The 19,435-nt window shown below is 36.5% G+C and overlaps 1 protein-coding gene across 2 annotated transcripts in view; it reads right to left on the bottom strand.

Annotated features, from left to right (window-relative positions):
- The window catches only part of LOC130595488 (gamma-aminobutyric acid receptor subunit pi-like), a 38,755-nt gene extending 19,650 nt beyond the window's left edge, over positions 1–19,105 (bottom strand). Inside the window, exons 1-5 of one of the 2 annotated variants that reach the window (XM_057402262.1) lie at positions 19,022–19,105; positions 12,863–12,966; positions 3,597–3,664; positions 1,937–2,154; positions 1,221–1,303 (exon numbers count right to left, since the gene is read on the bottom strand). In XM_057402262.1, the coding sequence (XP_057258245.1) occupies positions 1,221–1,303; positions 1,937–2,154; positions 3,597–3,664; positions 12,863–12,966; positions 19,022–19,077 (529 nt within the window). In that variant the 5' untranslated portion in view covers positions 19,078–19,105. Of the gene's footprint in view, positions 1–1,220; positions 1,304–1,936; positions 2,155–3,596; positions 3,665–12,862; positions 12,967–13,210; positions 13,341–19,021 lie in introns of those variants that run through there. The other variant, XM_057402263.1, reaches the window with a different exon arrangement.
- Between the last annotated feature and the right edge of the window lie 330 nt (positions 19,106–19,435).

The following is a 19,435-nucleotide window of genomic DNA, read 5'->3' as shown; positions in this document are numbered from 1 at the left end:
ATTTCATTCTGGAAGCAGAGAAAATATTAAATGACTCACTAGGCAATGCTGTTGATGCAAACCCATATATGTTGATTTTCCAATATGCTATTCCAAAGGAAATTAGAGATAAATCCAAATTCTCATTCAAATCAATACTTATTAAACAGACCTTATAAAAGTGCTGATTCTAGAGGGACTCCTGTGTGAGGAAAATTTTGGGGTTTATTTCCTTTTGTTTCCATCCAAAATGAAACTTTGCAATCTTCTAATTGGTCATTATCAACAAGAGACAAAGAATACATACACACACTTCTGAAATTATAAAGAGTAAAACTTGGCAAGTACTGAAAAACCTCCCAAAAGACGTTGAATATGTGTTGACATATATTGGAACATGCATTTTCATCTTACAGAACAGCTTATTCTTTAACGTTATCCCATGCAAATAATATTTTCCTAGAGTCTTGTCATATGACTAACAGAAAAAAGCTAATTAGAAACACGCACATTTGGGTATTTGCAAAGTCACCATGCCTCAAAAGTATTAGCGAGCATATCTTAATGAAAATTAAAAGGACATGGATTGTTAAAATGAGAACTTATAAAGGTATATTTAGTTTTGGTCCATCAACTGATGACATTTTTTTTCCCAGGGCACTGCCACAGAGGCAATTAAGTAAGTCATAGCACGATCTGTATATATCAATCTCAAAACAGAACTGTCTATGAAATTACCTTTTTTCAATATGAAAACAGTAAATTAATTAAACATGAACTCTATGCCTTACAAATAAGCCTTATTCTAATATCATTCTCTCCTAAAGGAATTGTACCTCGGGGGGGGGGGGGGGGGGGGGGATATGCATACTAGCCGAAAGAGAAGAAAAATGTATTTTCTTGGCTGTGCTGGAAAATGTCTGCTCTCAGAACTCCCCCTGAAGACCAACAGAATAACTGCAGGTTGTGCAACAAAACCAAACCCAAAATAATCTCCTGATATTTTGTTTAATCATTAATAGCATGGCAGCATTTCAGTACACCTATGCTATCTTCAGCAATGCCTCCTGCATTTATCTTTTTATTCAGATACTACTACAATTCAATAGGAGCTGGTTACATACTGTGCCTTGGCTTCTTCAAAAAATCCAGCCTCTTTGATAATAAAATCTAGCAGTCCTTGAAGAAGATCACAGATCTTTTTCTAACTGTATAAAAATAATAAGGATTAAGTGTCTTACAGCTTTCCAGTTGCAAAGTACACGTCTGCTTATCCATCGGATACTTGGTCAGATCCATGCTGCATGCAACAGTTGTGGTGATCCTTGAAAAAAAAGAGTATTGCTAATTATTAATGGGATAAAACTATTCATCAGTGAAAATAAAAATAAGCCATGTATCCCTATTAAACTAATATGTTCATTCAATTATCTATTGCGAGGAGGAAAAAATCTAGTATTTACTGGTAATAGCATCCCAAACAAGAAACCACTTCAGAACAGCTGAATTTCATGGCAATCTAAAAAGGCCACCCCTTGTTCCTTTCTCACACTGTGTATTTTCCTTTACTGATATTTTGCAACATATTTTACAGTTTTGTTATACTTATCAAAATCATTATAAATGATAATGTGCAATAAATAATGCAAATCAACCATCACAGCTTGCTTTCCTCTTTGATGATTTCATTGAAAAACAACTGGAATGGCAAAATGCAATTCTCGCATTTGGCATGAAAGTAAAAGGGTCTATTTAGAGAAGAAAATGAAACCCACTGTTCAATTTAGAAGTTTAATCATATGGGTCAATAGCACTGCATATTTTTAAAACTAGAAGATCATGTGTATTCTACTTTTACAAATAGGTAAGTTTCTTAAGCATAAACTTACGCTAATTTGTAAAGTTTAAAATATAAGTACACATCAAATACGAAGGCTGGCATGCAGCATATACATACCGTAGAGCATACAAGACTGTTCCATTAGGGTATATTCTTATAAGACGATTCTCAACAGTGATATCATGAAGAAAAGACTTTTTTGAATCAACTATGAAGGTATCTGGTACCCAAAGCATTTCCACCAGCCGACCATCTAAGCTTAAACTTTTATTACCATCGAAACAAAGTCTCTCATCAGTCCATCGCTGCCTTAGAAATATGGTAGCTGTGTAGTCCTGAAAGAGAAAAAACAAAATTATCACACAGAGCAAGCCTGTATTATATTCTGTTTTACAAAAGTATATGGAAACAGTTGCTGGGCACAAATAGCCTGTGACTCCCATGTTCTGTTCTTAAATGCTGGCACTATGAAAGCAGCTGTACTGGCTTTTGCACTGCCAAATTTTCCAGCACTTGATGTGAGGCTGACATCATTACAGAATATTATCTTGAGTACACTTTGTTCTTACAGCTATTGGAATTTTACAGTAAAAGCTGCTAGCCTAAATCCATGCCTATAAATCAACTGAAGTCATCAGAGTTTTGTAAGCAGATAATCTGTCTCTGTAAATCGTTAAATCTTAGAATGATTTATGTAGGTGGCTGCAAACATCATTTTGTTCACATAAACTACTAAATAATGCATTTTCTAAGAAAACTTTGGAGAAAGTTGCATAAATTCAGATAGACAAAAGGACAAAAGAAATTAGTGGAATAAGCAGTGAATAAGCTTTTAGCACAATTTATCCTTTCAGCATCACAAGGGAAACTGTACCAAATTTACAAAGACCTTGAATATAGCTCTCAGCTGAATTCACCTTTAATTCAAATATGTTTTGAAGTCTTATAGTAAAATCACGTTATTTCTTAGCACTCCTTTAATGAAATTTTGATTTTCTGATGTGCTTTTATCAGGATGATAACTTCATCTTAGGTAGTGACCTTACTTTCCCCTTTCTAAATACTATCTAACACCAAGTACAGAGGGATTCTAACGTTCAATTTCTGTGGAAACCTGGGTAATGAAACGGTGAGATATTTCTATGTATATATAAACACAATTTTTTTATATATTTAATTTTTTAATATATAATTTTTTTTAATATTTATATACGCACACACTTCTATAGACACAAAAGCACACAAATATTTTCTAATATTGACTATCTGATTAATGATTTTTGCCTTTTATTTCTATTACCAATGGAGAGTATCTTTAATTAGAAAACTCCATTTCATAGTTTGTTCAAAAATAAATTACACAAATTTAATGAAACACAGCTGGAATAAATTCACATGAGAGAGTAAAAGTAAGAGAAAAGCAATACTCATTCAGCTGTGTTTAATCACAAGGAAAGGGAGTGGCTTCAAAGTCACATGAATATATAACTTTCTGAAATGCAGAAAGATTCAGACATTCCATCTGGAAAATAAAGACTGTTCTATATTCCTTTCATGACAAATAATACTCAGTAGCAAATTTCTGTTTGTATGTGAGAGCTGTGATTTACACCTGCATTTCTCTACTTATTTTAGTGCTATAACCACTATCTGTAGTGAAAAATAAAATTCCATCTCCTGACACACATTAACTGCACAAGGCAACTCAAAGTCACATTGTCAGCAGCTGTAAACAAATCAACAAGCAAAACGAAACAGATTGCAAAAGCTACAATACCATATTTATTTCTGATATCGTATCAATGCTTGCAATATCCAGACTCATTCCAACTGACACGGGACCATCTGCAAAAAAGAGAAAGTCAGAATCTAGCACAAGGTTTTTTAATACTCAGTGTTCAGGAGAACTGGTTAGAAAATCTCCCACAACATGATCCATTTTCTCTAAATGCTCAAGGGAAATTTTTTAAAGGAAATAATCCTCAAACTTAGACTATGACAGGTTTTTAACAATTTCATAAGCAAAATACAATACTTCTAGACTAACAGTATCTTGGCTTTAATAAACATACTTTATTTCCTAAATACTTCCTGGTTTGTATGATTTACTTTTTTTTCAGAAATAAGATGCTGGAGAAAACGCTGCACAACAAGGTGTAGAAGGTACAATCCCCAAGGAACATCACACCCTTCTGCTCCGAGATGCAGAGCAGTGGAAAGAATCCTTCCAGCTGCAACATCTGGTGCATCAGATGTTAGTGAACTAAGGGGTTGCACCTGGCAATGTCGCATGATTAACATCCAGATGGGATAGCTGAGTGACTTTATTTACTGGCTGTTTAAGAATATATTGTCTATATTGTGTCACTGTATTTTAACTTCCTGCTTTTGACCACTAGCAATTAACTTGTGATTTCAATACTTGCATTTATAAAGGGAAATTAGTAATTTTATTCCCCTTTTAAGATCAGCTGAAGGTTTATTCACTGTGATTAAATACCTTACCTAGGTAGTTGCCATTGTAATGTTAGTATGCTCAGATTCTTGTTTCCTTGTGAATACATTTTAGTGTCAGAAGGAAGATCATCAGCTGTGTATTTTAAAATGCAGAAATTATGCAGAGCTTTCATGGGAACATGACATTATTCCTGGTTGAATATGTGCAGAATAATTAACCAAGCACATGTACAAGGAAATTCATATTAAATAAGTGCATCTTTCCAAGTAATTGAGAAGCAGAGAATGCAGTACTGAGAAATCAGATATTTTAGATAAGATCTAGGTTGGTGATTGTGCCAGTATGTTGCAGGCATGCTGCTGAAACACTCTCTTGGCTCCTTGCAATGCATTAGGTATACATGTCCCCAAATGGCATTTAGAGGAAGACAGGGTCCAGCTTTACCCCACTGACTTACACTAACAAAAAATGTGTCATTCTAAGTGGTGTAAATGTATTGATATGTTTACTTTTTCCAAAATAATTTCAAATTGTAATGCATGTGTCAGCGCTGTTAAACATCTGGCACTTCTGAAACAATCTATAAATGCTTTTTTCTGGACTCAGTTGAAACTTCAAGTATAAAACTCCAGCCTAAAGCAGGACTGTGGGCTTGCAGCATTCCCTGATGGTGATCAATGTGTTCATTATACACTATAAACTGTATATTGGAACTGGAAAAAATTGCTCATCTATTGGAAGAAGGCTTTGGAAGTTAATTTAAGAACAAGATTGTACGACTTTAAAGTTCTCAGACCATTGACAGATTGTTCTGTTCTTGCCATTCTTTTCAGGTTTTGATATCCCAAGAATACATTTATATTTGTTCTTCAAAGTTTACAAACTTGACCCTCTAGGAAACTCCGCCCGACTTCCTAGCATGCAACAGCAGCAGAATTAATTGATACTTGTGCTTACCATTGTACTATAGCATTACTACAAGTGAAATACTGCCAGCATTACTGCCAGCTCAAAAGAAACATCAGATGCATAAAAATTCTTAAATTTAAAAATAAGTCTGATTTATAACCCATTTTCTGGGGGTTTTGCTGTTTGGGACTTTTTTCCAAGCCTTCTTGCAGATTCCCATGTATCACTGTACGAGAGTATCTCATTACCAACAGTCACACAAGAATCGGGGCAACCTCATCATGCAAGGCATACATTTAATAATGGACCACCCTTGGGAGTTAACAGTGCAGTGTTCAGCTGGTGACGTGGGAATTCTGACTGGGAACAATCAGACTCTTTCCTATTATATTTTATTGATAGGAATACTTAATCCTTGCTAGTCAAAGTGATACAGATTAGGGGAAATGCTCATTAGCAACATTTAGTACCATCAGTGCTATTGTTATACATCTGAGAGGAAAAGCCGACTTTCCAGAATGACTACTGAAATTAAATTAGGTTTCATTTTTCTGGAATCACAGACACAGGACTTTGTGCATCGCTTTTTTCCTTCTTTCCTGTTATGGTATTTTTCAAAATACTATTGAGTACCACAACTGAAATGTAGTGTAGGTGACTCCCAACTACCAAAGGACATCTACCTCAGGTTCAGAGGTACTTTAGACTGGTTGTCCTAGCACAGACCTGCCTTGCAGTTCAAGTGCTAAAGATTGGTACTGTAGTCAGGACAAAACCACCCAGCTCTGCTAACCATGACAGTCTTCATAACCCAGGAGCTTGTGCTGTGCAGCCAGCCTGTTGAGCCAAGCACTCGGGAAAACTCGGCAGCAAATTACATCCCTTCAGATACAGCAACATGCCAGAGAGGAATTGTGCAGGGGGGCGGAAATCGTGGAAGGGTTCTTTAATAACACAATATAAGCTGTTGAGAATAGCTTTGCTTTAACTGTTAATTAAACCAGAAAACTATTAATAGGTAAATGCTATTTTTGTGTGTGTGTGAGGCTAAACACAGTTTATGGCTCCTTACTAAATAAGCAGATTATTAGTAACAGAATGAGTCTCCCCACAATTATTCACCAGGGTTTTCCCTGAACTTCCTCTGAAAGGTCTGTTGACAGTGTCAAAAACAGGGCAGCAGACCAGATGGGGCAGTCAATTCCTACATTTCCATATGTTTGGCAGGAATTTTATGTATAATGACAGCTTCAGAAGAAATTGACCGATCTTCAGAAAACTGAACTTAAGTCCGTCCTGCATTAGTTAAGAGAATCTTCAAACCATGGCAAATATCCACCAAAGGGTGTGCCTTGTTGCAGCAATGGGTGTACAATTCAATTAACATATATTTTAACTTTTACTGAAATTTATGTACAAAGCCTGTTACTTCATGCACTTTACAGATATTCACAGTAACCCCATATGGGAAATTAGCCAGAAGAGTGGCAGACAGCACACCTAAAAATTAAGTCTGGTTCACTGCAATGATCACAGTCTGTTAATCTTTGCACCAAAAAAGGAAAACCACCACTGTGTCACATTGGTATTTGTAACTTTGAAGACCAACTACTTAAATCAGTCTGCACTATTGTGAACTGCCAGTGCTGAGCTATTAGCAACAGCACTTTCATTTAGTTTAAGAAAACTTAAGATGATTCTGATATTTGGAAATATCTCAAAAGGGATGGCTTTTTGGAAGAACACCTTACCCTTGCACAATATTGGATAAATACTATGCAACTCTAACTTAGAAGGAAAAGTATGACCAGAATAATTTATTGTAGGTTCACTAAAAACTGGGGGTTTTCTGCCTCACTGACAGATTTGCTTTGGTTTAGAGCATTATGGGACTTTTAGATGAAGTGGTAAATTAAGCTTGGATTTTTCTGGTGCATTAACGTCCCACCACAAGACATCTTTCTTGACAAGTACATGTTACATGAAGAGACTGGACAGATTAAGACAGGCCTTTTGACAGATCTCAACTGTAATTTTTGATGCGAAGACATCAGAAGATAGATCCATTTCTAGCAGGAATCAGCTTCGATCTTATTTGTTCACATCAGTGATCTTTAGTCAGTGATGTAGTTTCATTGGTACAGTTGGTGAATAAGACAAAAATTGGTAGGGAATGTAATAACAGCTTGTTAAATCATTTGTCAAAAATACCCACTTTAATACAGCCAAATGCCAGCAATTAATGTGGGGACAAATAATGCAGACAATATGTACAGGATAGGAAACTATCCTGGCAAGCAGTGCCTTTGAGAAGGATTTAGAGGTTGTCACAGATAATCATTTCAACATGGTCTTTCCGCATTATGCTTTGGCAGAAGCACTACTGCAATGGGGAGCAATACATAGAATTAAGTTATCTTGCAATCTAGACTGTACTGGCAAGTCTGTTATGAGATTACTGTGACATGATTTGTTTTCCACATTTGAGTTTAAAAAAATGTGCAAACAGCAGACAGAGTTCAATTGAGAGAGAGAGAAATATTTCAGAGAGAGAAGACAAAAACCTCTGGAAGCTTAGTATCAAAGCTTGTAACATGGAAATTAAGGAACAGCATTTACTCAGCTCCTCAAGAAGATGGAGAGGTGACTTGCCCAGTGTCAGGAAGTGCACAGAAACACTATCCAGTGGGTAAGTTGTACACATTCTTTGACTAAGCAAAGCAAGATCCCAGTTTATGGAAGCCATAGGCAACATAAAACTTCAAATAAATTGATCTTTGTCTAACTGAACTTAATCACTGTTCATCATTTAGAGTCTCTAGAACTCAGCATTTAGGGGCAGGGAAGAAAAATAAACACAAACCTACATGCAGGAAGCTGGGTTTGGTGGCAATGATTGTCTCAGAGTGTCTCTTATCTCCATGGGAAAGTAAGGAAAATATACATTAACATCTGTATGCTGAAGTTTATAGTTTTGCACCATCACTGATTTATTAAGTCACAATTTTAAGGATTCAGTAGGGATTCAAAAGATATTTTTCCCAAATATACAACTGGCTGGACACATTCTGGGCTTTTTGCCTTTCTCTGAAGGCAAATTGGTATATAAAATAGTCTTTAGATTATGATCATTCGGTGTTTCATGTACTCTGTGAGGTTGTCTCACTAAATCAAAGGGTCTTAAACACAGCTGATATTCTGAAATCTCCTGGTCTCTTTTGGGGGTATACTGTAAAAATCTGAGGACTAAAATGCCTTCATCTAATTAAACTCATAAAACCTAATATAAACAACATTTGAGGAAAAAAAAACCCGATGACTGGTCTTACATAGAAGGTTGGACTCAAATTTAATTTGCTTTCTTGAATTAAAACCTTAAGACCATGAAATGTATTACTCATTACAAGGCTAAGGAAAATAAACTTTTAAATATAGTTTAGAATAACTGATTTGAGCATGACACTTTTCTATACCACTTGAAAGCAGCTTCCATATTCAAATATACTTAGCTGTGACCTTTTCCTAGTCTCTCACTTTTTAATGAGAACACTTAAATTATCACATTCAATCACAGAACAAAATCTATTTGTGTAAAATTATTTACAAGATTTAATGCATCCCTTACCACCTCCATGTGCCTGATCCAAGGCTCACTGAAGTCAGCAGGAATTGCTCATTAATTCAGAGAGGTTTGGCACAGCACTTAACGTTACAAAATTGGCCTACACAGTTTCAGCAGAAAACCTGGTGTTGAAATCAGCTCGTATTACTGAGATAAAGTTTCAGGGTTATGTAACACATTTAAGGGAAATAACTATACATTTTTAAATCCCTTATCTCAGCTTTTCTTTAGAAGACTTTCACATCTACTTAAAGTCAAAGATGGATATTATTACGATAAGGGGTACTATCTACTAACACTACTACAGAAGTATTTCATATTCCAGTACAAATAATGGTTAAAATCATTCTAGAATAGGTAATTTTTTTTATTCATTAATGGAACTGCCTGGTTTTATCTGTTCAGTTTATAAATACTGAGCTGGTTCATCAAGCAAAAGAGGAATATAAAAATGCTATAGTTAAGGAAAAAGAACGTTCTTAATAATAGTATTTGGATGAGGGCAGAGGCAAGTAACCATTTCAGCTTGGATTTCTCTGTACATCGTGTAAAAGTAACACCATCATTTGGTAATTGGTATGTGCCACCCACCAAACAAAAAACACTCACTATATTTTACTTGTCTGCAAACTTTGACATACTAATACTGCTTTCAACTGATCTAATTTTAAGCACCTATTTTAGGTGCCTAGAGACGGGAATGACATTCTGTATTGGGCGTAAATGGCAGCCTTTAAGCAACAAGGGTCTGGAGGGGTGGCCTGAGGGGAGGAGATGACTTAAGGCAAGATTAATCCAAGCTTAAAATCTAGAAATCTATTAGTTCCCATCAATGTAAGGGGAGAAGCCAATTTCTGAGTTGTTATACAGCTACTGGATTCAAGGGAAAAATATAATGTCCTTGTTAATGACACTAGCTGAGTTGTACCCTCTTAGGTAATTGCCAGTCATCCACCAGTCCCAGCATAAGGACCAAGCATGGACAAATAAGCAAATGGAGGGCTTATTAAACTAAATTTATGATTTCCTTGACTGGTAAATATTTGTGTTCCTCCTGGCTTTAGGAAAAAGGGAACCCTATTTTATGATCATTTGTTTATACTTAACGCTTTCTTTTCAGGACTAACAAAATCCAACATTTTGCTAAATATTAAGTTCGGTGTCACTGATTTTTTTTAAGAGTATGATTGTATCTTGGCAGCAAGCATCCTTCAAAAATCCACATTTCCTGCCTGAAGAAAAATTTCAAGGACAAACAACTTTGAGGTGACTTTGAATTATGTTACTCTACATTCAAGCTAACCTCTGGCCCGCTCACACTTGATATAAATCAGTGTTCCATTATGGCTAGCTAACATTAAGCTCAAAGCATTTTAGATGCCAACAAATAATACCAACTAGTTTTATGACAAATTTCTTTACAGATATTTATGAGTGCATATCCAACTGACCGCAAATATGCATACTTTCAAAAACAAAGGAATTTTGGCACAAAAAAAAAAGGGGGGAGCCAAATGACTTAAAAGGGGGCTGACTTTAGGATATTATTTTTAGATAGTTCCATGTATCGACATACACATACTAGGTTCCCATTTTATGCAAATCCTTTCGTGCACTTCAGACAGCAAATATAGATCTTGGGGTTAATATGCACATACATCCTTTTCTGTGCATGTTTCTAGAAAAACAAATTTACAAATTTCCTTCTCAGAGTAAATCAGCACTGATGGGTTGACACAGAGCTATATTATATCGAAGAAAGTAAGGATTTTCAGGGAAAAAGGATGGTAAAAATAAAAAGGCACATAAGAGGTATAAATTACTAAATTACTGTAGCCATTGATGTAATTCTGAGTAAAGCCAGTTATACTGAAATCTTTCTCACAAAGAACAGATACAAGGTACACCAGCTGCAGGCAGATAATATCCATAGGAATAAGGAAATTATTGAATAGAACAAAACTAGGATAGCTGTGGTCACAGAGATCAGTATAATACAGTGATTTGCTAAAGCGAAGATTCGGGTCGTTTACTAGCTCTGCTTCTGAGGAGAGGAATAGCTTTTCCTGGACCTACATCTCATCCAAGCTGCAGCCCACTTCGTCAGCAACAGAGAGGGGTCAGGGCTGCAAAGACACCACTCCCCAAGCATTAATGTCTCTCTTACATGGAAAACGGTCCCAAAAGGTCTTGCCAAAAGCTACAGATCCAAAAATCATAGAATCATAGAATCGTAGAATAGTTAGGATAAATACTTCCTAGATCATCCTAACCTAAATTATTCCATTAAAAAGTAATTTCTCTTTGTAAATTCTCTTTACCAACCCTGACAGCATCAATAAAATGCATTTTTCAGATTCTTATCCCATTCCTTCAGTAGTAGGGCTAATATAGATCCTGACACACAGTGTTTGGACGCCTCAGCTGTAGCGAGCATATGCAGCAACAGTGGTACTGTCTGGAAATGCTAGACTGTCTCTGCATACGACAGAAGATCTGCACTTGAGCTCCTCTGGGATTTGTAAGCAAATGCAGAAAGTCCTTAGCATCCCTCCAAACAAAATTCACAGGCAGAAAATGAGCTACAGCTCTGCTGCATTATTACAGCTGAGAAAAAAAAAAGCTCACATTAGGAAAGGGAGATTTGTAACTCAAAAGTGCTTTACTGCTGGTCTTGAATACTATCATAGGATTTTGAAATTACGTTCTGTTTGTGTCCACCAAACTACATCCATCATGGCAGTGCCAAAGTATCGCTAGTACTAGCCTTAAGCAATGAACAAAATATATTAATGGCCACTGATCATATAATTATTTTCCATTATGCATCACCTCCAATGCAAAGGTGTTAGCTTATTAGCATTACTTCTATTTTGTAGAAAACCTTAGACTATGTAAATACTTTATAGCAGTTTTTATCAGCAGCTGAGACAAACATAATCATACCAAACAGATTAAATAGGTTTCCCTTTCTCCTAAACCTAAAATGCAGATTTATCTTATTATTTTTATGAAATGGATTTAGAAATTGCACATGATGTGGAGCACCCTTATTGAACAGGCTGATACTCTCACCAAGTATTTGGATGGCAAGAGGTAACAGTATGGTCTGAGAAACACTTTAGCCAACCATTAAGAAGGACATGAAGGCATACCAAAGTCATTTGAAACCTTTAATGATTCTGAATATTTAACTTAAGAACTATTGTGTACCATTCACTGTGCAAATTAATTTTCTGACAGATGTGGTGTTGAGCATCTTTTCAGCATGCAGAGTATTTTCTTTTTCAGAGTTCTGCAGTTACTCTAGGCAGATATCGTCACCCAACCTCACAACTCCTCAGTATTTCTGATACACGGAATAGCCTGATTCAAGCAAGGAAGGTGTCTGTCTCTGAGATTTCAGGTGCCTAACATTCACTGTACTGCAGGGCAGTAAAATCTGCCTTCATGCAGTGGACTATGGGGGTCTTCCAACCTGGTGACCATGAATTTCTAATGCAAGAAACTCAAATTTTTGTTTTATTTTTCCTTACAGTTCTGCAGTGAAACAATTCAGTGACCTTTAAGACCCAAGGCAAGAAGCATTTATGGAATAATTCTCTTGCATTCTTACAGTAGATGCACTTAATCCTTGATAAAGTAACAAGATTTGCCCGTGCTTTTATAAATATTTTGATATATAAAGCTTTCTCATCCTTAATCAAAACTTTTTACAGTTATTATTTAGGAAATTAGAGGAAATTGTGCTTTTAAATAGTCAAGGCATGACAGCTTATTTCACAGAGGACACATTAACATCGACAGTCAAGTCCTTAACTTGACTTGGAAGTTTTGTTTGTGAATGCCTGGAATATATATATTTCACCTTGGGCCACAAAAGCTATTATGTTACATCTTATTTTATCATAGTACGTCATGTACAATCAGATCAGCCTCTGTCAAACACCGGAGGAAAAAAGTACAGCAAAAAAGAACATTTGCTCTCATCGCTAAATTTCAGACACTGCATTACATTGAGGCTCAGTCTTATGGAAACAGCTTTTCTACTTACTATCAAAAAATGGACGTAGATACTTGTTGTACCCTTTTATTATTTTTTGTATAGTTGGAGGTAGAATTTCACCTTTTCCTTCAGCTTTGGAAATTTGCATTGACCTAAATGGAATTAAAACAGTGAGAATGTTTTAAAAGAACATCATCAATTATAGTAGAGATGACATTGCAGGAAAATACTGTATTAGTTTCAAGGTTACTGATGATTACTGCCCATCAAATAACATATTAGGAAACATTTGCACATATGCATTTCACAGCACAGATTTTATAACGGGCATTAGTCTCTTACTGGAAGAAAACAACACTTTTTTACCTTAAAGCATACCATTTCTTAATACCTCACCTTAGAAAACAGTTCCGTCTTCTTTAATACCTTCTCTGTAAATAGGACATTACTATTATAATCTAGGAATGTGGGAAAAGTGTTGGCTGTTTATTTTAGCATTTAAAATTAAGCTTCTTTTTACATAATAAAATACATTCAATTTAGCTCCTGGAGAGAGGCAGAAACCAGCCTCAGAGATTAGTGCATAAAACCGCTTTTAAAATCCTGCTTTTATAACACAGTTTTTAAACAGGCTACAGAAATAACCCTGTTGGGCAAAACTGGTGAAGCATAGTGAGAATGCAAACCACTGCTTTGTTTGAAGTAATTACAAATATGAACCACAAAAGCTAAATGGAAATAAGTAAGAAATTTTAAAACCCTGGGGCCCCTGCAATAGCCTCACTGGGAGGGTGAGGGAAGGCACTAGAGAAGATGCATACCACAATTGCAGTTTTTTAGTTAGACTACATCCAGATTAATTTTTATATATTCCCACTTTGTCTTTTATAGGTCTTTATAGCTAGCAGCTGCGGATGGGCACCTGCGGTCATGAAGGGCCATTACACAGACAGTAACTGTCCCATAGCAAAGGATAACTTTGTTCTTAGTTTCTGCCTAACCCCTAAGGTGAGCACCTGAGTGCAAGCAAGGTGTGCTCACCCATCACAGATTTAGGCTGTGCTCTTCATAAATTAAAACACAAGTGCTACTGACTGCTCATTGCCAGTGATTTCAGAAAAGTGGCGGTATGACTCTAACTATGAAGGTGAGAAGCAAGTAATTAATTGACTCAAGGAAGCCCAGCTGGTTGCAGGCAGAGGCGTTGTGTTCTGATGGAGAACAGCCACTACATATTCACCAGGAGGTTTCTCTGCTTCTTATTACACACATCAGAAGTGACTGGTTACTAGAAGCAACCAGTTTTACTCCCATACAGAAGATATGAATTGTAGATGTGGTGGCTCAGTGCTGGAGAGAAGGGTGTAAATACAAATTGATGGTCAAAGGGTCTCTCCCTTTTTGTGTTCTTTCCTAGTCATGCCCAATCCTCGCTGAATTTCTTCCTCCCAGTTCTACTTGGGCTGCTTCTGAGAACTGTTTGCTCTTCCTAATGATGTTTCAAGGTCTCCTGTAGCTTTCTAAAGCTTGTGCCTTTGATTTTAATTTTACCATATTTCTGAGGGAGCTTGAGCTGTTCTGTCAGGAATCTGTGGCTTTCACTCACTAGGAACAATCCAGTATCTTAGATGAGCAAAATTTAAATGTTGAGATGATCTCACCAAGTACATGTGGCCAAATCCCACTGTGGTTTGTGATGTGGTGTCTGCTGTCCTGAAACACCGCTGTGTGATTTTTCTGTTCAACAAGCCATACTCCCACATAAGTAGCTGTTTTTCATTAGCAGTCTTGCAACTTGTGTAGCTCAGGTATTTGAACGGTCCTGTTTACTTTCCGTATTTTGTTCCTGATTTTTTTATTGTTGCTAGAGAACTATGTAATTACTTAATGTAGGTGTGGTCTTGAGTAATGCCATTATCGAAATAACAAATATTTATCCTTTGTGTACCAAAGAAGCAAGCATGGTTACATTCAGTATCTGAAGGGGGCCTATAGGGATGCTGGGGAGGGACTCTTCATTAGAGACTGTAATGATAGAACAAGGGGTAATGGGTTAAAACTTAAACAGGGGAAGTTTAGACTGGATATAAGAAGGAAATTCTTTCCTGTTAGGGTGGTGAGGCACTGGAATGGGTTGCCCAGGGAGGTTGTGAATGCTCCAGCCCTGGCAGTGTTCAAGACCAGATTGGATGAGGCCTTGGGTGATATGATTTAGCGTAAGGTGTCCCTGCTGATGGCAGGGGGGTTGGAACTAGATGGCCTTAAGTTCCTTTCCAACCCTAACTATTCTATGATTCAATGATTTATTTAAAATATGAACATAAATAAAAGGGCCAGTTCTATGTTGCACAAAAGTCTTGGAATGAAAAATGTACTTAAATTTAACTTTCAAATACTGTGCTTGCAGTAGATATTTCTGCTTTTGAAATTTACATGTAACTTTAGCTAAGTGTTCGATGAGCTGCATGAGTTTGATTTCATAGTTTTACTGGATTCTTCTGAATAGCTTTCACAACCTGTTAAACAATAAAATAAAACTTGTCCCTTTTCCACTACAAGGACATAATACTGTTGTGCTGATCAATATGCAACTACATAGTGGTCTGCTGCATTATCATTGACCGTTATTTTCTAAAAGATATCTTAAATTTTTGCCATTGCTGTTTGGAAGTCCTTTCCTTAAATCACCTGTGGAAATAGTTCTTTATTTCCCTCAGTAATACATAATGTGTAGTCTTTGGGTTTTGACTTTTACGGGTAAGAACCTGCTGCCATGGAAAAGCAGTTGTGCAGTACCTGAGGCAGTGAATTAATGGGGTACCATCCCTTGTATCCTCTTTTGCCCGGCAATCTTTGACAAGTCTTACCACATTAAGCCAATATATGAGAGGAATCTGATGCCTCATATATGTGAGTGTGTGGTGGTACCATCTTGGTAACTTTGGGGATATTTAGAAGCAGCTTGTCAGTGTTGAAAGGTAAGGAATCTATAAATGTTATGTACCTTACACGGATTTGCTTATCAGCATTTCAAGTGAGGATGCCCTGTTTCATTTAAAGTGCTCTTCAATTCATGTGCCCCATTCATCACTAAACAGCTGAACACATTCCTATACTCTGTCATATAGCCTTATGCAGGAATCACAAAGGATTAATGTAAAAGCTGAGTCTCATTCCTCGTATGCGTGTACATCTTCTCATCAATGCATCTAAGCTTCTCTTTTACCCTGTATTCTTCTTGCTGTATTTAACTAACTGCATATGTTTTAGTTCCTCCATTTTCTTAATATATTTGAAAGACACAGGCATGCATCTAAGTATGGAATTGCCTTGAAACAGCTGTTCCAACCACTGAGAAGAGAATAGGCTTTTGTAGAAGAAAACTGAATATGTATTTGACAGCTGGGAATATCTATGTGTTCTGGGCTGTCAATGTATAATACATGTTTAATCTCTTCAGGTTCAGTGATGCATTCTTTCTTTTATAAAAGGTGAATTATAATTATTTAATTTTCTTAGTTGTATTATGGTTTAAAAATGTAATATTTTTACAGGCTAGGCTGAACTTGATAGGTATAACAACTGCTTGTTATTTAAGATACTCTTAAGTCAGTGTCTTAACAGAATTGAGTAACTGGAGGAGGAAGAGGGCATGTCTGCCCTTAACAATAGTATACATCACCACTTAAAATGTAAGTGCAGTCAAGACACATGTACAGGAATATTTTTCCTAGGTATTTTTTGTCACAAGTTATGTATCGTGAAAGAGGCATAAACACCTTAGAACCAAAAGAAGAGAGAAAGAAAATGCCAAATACAGTCTCTGAGCAACAACCCCCTCAGGAAAATCTAGGGTAAAATAGTTGTTTTCAGGCAAACCACTGACAGGCGAAGGGTTTACTGATGTAAACAAAGAGGTTACTTCTTATTTCATGCCCAGGTTGCTCAAGAATACAGGCTTTTGTATAGTCTCTGTGGATAAACTGCAGAAGAATCACCTACATCACCGACATTCTCTGTGTCAAAACCTCCAGTACCCCTACTGATTTTTTGGTTAATTGGTGGGGCTGAAACACTAGCATTATGTTACCATTTACCAGATACAGGAACAAATACTTAAATAATGTAAGTGCCCCTAAACTCAGCCAAAAAACGAAAGACTAAAAATCCCACAAAATAAATGGGTGCCCTTCTTCGGATCAAACAGCAGATATTTACTTAAGCTAATCCCTGATAATGAATCTATTTATTACTTTGATCAATTTGCCTCAATTTTTTCATTTCTACTTTTTTAATAAAAATATTTCCAGGAAACTGATCCAGGCAATGCCCTGGATATAGACTCTAGTATGTGTGTCTATGATGTAATTGTAATGTAATTTAATTCAAGTGAAATTAAGAAATGTCATTCAGGAAGGGAGAGCTAGAAAGCAAGGTGACATTGTTAGCATGTGTGTTGTGACAGATCATGTCCTCTCTATGAATATGAAAGGAAGATGAGGCTCTAAACTTAAAATAAAAAAACATCACCAAACATTATTGGTTATAAAATACTCTGTAGAGGAAAGCCTCTTCACGCATTAGTCAGAGTTTGCACATGTGGGTTGCCCACAGGGTCAGCTACAGATCAGTCCTTGCCCTTGCTTCAGTACACCTCAGTCCTTGGATATTGCTTAGAATTGTTTCTCTCTTTCAGCGCCAAGCAGCTAGTTTTTTATTTTAAACGCCATTTTCACTATACCTTCCTGATGTGTGTGCTGCAAAAAAGCATTTGCGTGCCTAAGCATCACCTTGGCTGTGAAACAGGCAAGGGGCAAAGCTGCATCTTAGCCTGTGTTTGGATTTGGATACTACATCAGCTCAATACTGTGCACTTCCGTCCAAGCTAAACAGGTGCTATGCACGCACATGATTCCCATGGATGCTGCACAGGAGTTAACTGTCTGTGATTCTGGATACTCTTAGCCATGTGAAGCTGTAAGAGGATTTGAAAAGTCTGCCTGATAATGAAGGCAATTATACACTGCAGGCTGAACTTCTCAAGGAAATTAACCTCCTTGTTACTTAGATGCTTCTGAAATTTTGTTGGTCTCTTACCAGTGTTTTATTACTGCAAAGCCATGAATCATGCAGTGATTATAGAGTGTGACAAGTCACAGCTGACAAGGAAGGAAGGTAGAATTAGAGCAAGTGTGTGTTCTGAACAAAGATCTCTTTATAGCACTGGAGAAGGTGTGGGAGATGAATGCTTGAAGCTCCCTTTCAGGGGAATCTTTCACCTGCCCTCACAAGTGGAGGCTTTATCTAAACATGCGTTTGCACACCCACCTGAACCAAAACTCAGGCAGAATCTTACCGTAAGGAGATTGGGAGACCAAATAGGTTAGGTAATTTTACACAGAATTGGCTAATAGACTTTAAATACTTCAGTTAAAAGTGGTAGTGACTATGTCCATGCTTGTCTTTTCTTATTAGAATTACTTACAAAGAATAGTTTTTCCCCATTTTTATATAAGGAATATATTTTCAGCACTCTATTCCTATCTTAAGGGTTTTTTTTTTTGTCATGGCAACTGCACTGTTAGCAGGGTTACTGGTACACAGAAGGAATCAGTTTCACCTTCCAGCTTAACATAACTAATCTTTTCTAAAGACTTCATGATTTCATCACAGAGAATAAGAAGACAACATTTTAATCAGGTAAATCTTTTTAAGACACTCTCCTTTAGTAATGAATGCACAGTGATGACTCTACTACCTCAAGCTTACAGTACATTTAGGTGGACTGTGTGCTTCCGTCCTTGGGCAAGGTACCGTGCTCTAGGCAAGGACCCATCTAAATTTGTGTCCTTCTAAATCTGCTAAGCATCTGATGATATTCACATTCTTTACACAGTAATCCTTCATTTGAAGGATCATTTGCTTAAATTAAATGTTTTGAGGTTTGGTTTTTTTTTCCTTCCTCATCAGTCTTCTTAATGAAAAACAACTGTACCTCAGTTAAGGTAACCAAGATGATTCATGGAGTTCGGTCCTGTATTTCTGTTAATATTCAGGTGGTTTTATCTTTTTAAGAGACAAGATTCAACTGTCGAGATTTGGCTCTGTTACCTGGTCAGATATATTTCTAATTGAAAGCAAATTGATTATAAACCAACTGATATTACTATATGTTTAAGAAATAATATTTTAGCAAATATTTCTTACCTACACATCATCAACAGAAAAAGGGCTCTGAGACTCCAGCATTTAAGACTGCACATTGTCAGGTGTGGTTTTGGAAGCTCTTGTAGCCCCTAAAAAAAAAAAAGTGCAGAGGCAATGTTTTACAGTACATTTGCATTTCAAATACGCAAATTTCACAAGGTTTTCAACACTACTGTATCTTGAATAGCTGCTGCTATAAATCTATTAGTAAATAATGATAACAATAAAAACCCTCAAAACATAAAAAAAGACATCAGCAATTATTTAACTTACCAATTGAAGCTGCATTCCAGTGTATTACAGCTCTTTTATTTTTGCATCTGTCCTTTAGATATTAGGAAAAGTAATTGTTTTGAGAAATCATGCAATCATGCAGGAGAGTCATAAACAGTTTTGTGTCTGCTATTCAGGCTT

This window comes from Pezoporus wallicus, unplaced genomic scaffold, assembly GCF_028554395.1.
Source record: "Pezoporus wallicus isolate ANWC-B61680 ecotype Strahan unplaced genomic scaffold, APGP_CSIRO_Pwel_v1 contig_6787, whole genome shotgun sequence".
NCBI classification, from domain to species: domain Eukaryota; kingdom Metazoa; phylum Chordata; class Aves; order Psittaciformes; family Psittacidae; genus Pezoporus; species Pezoporus wallicus.
This window is presented reverse-complemented; position numbering and strand designations above follow the sequence as displayed.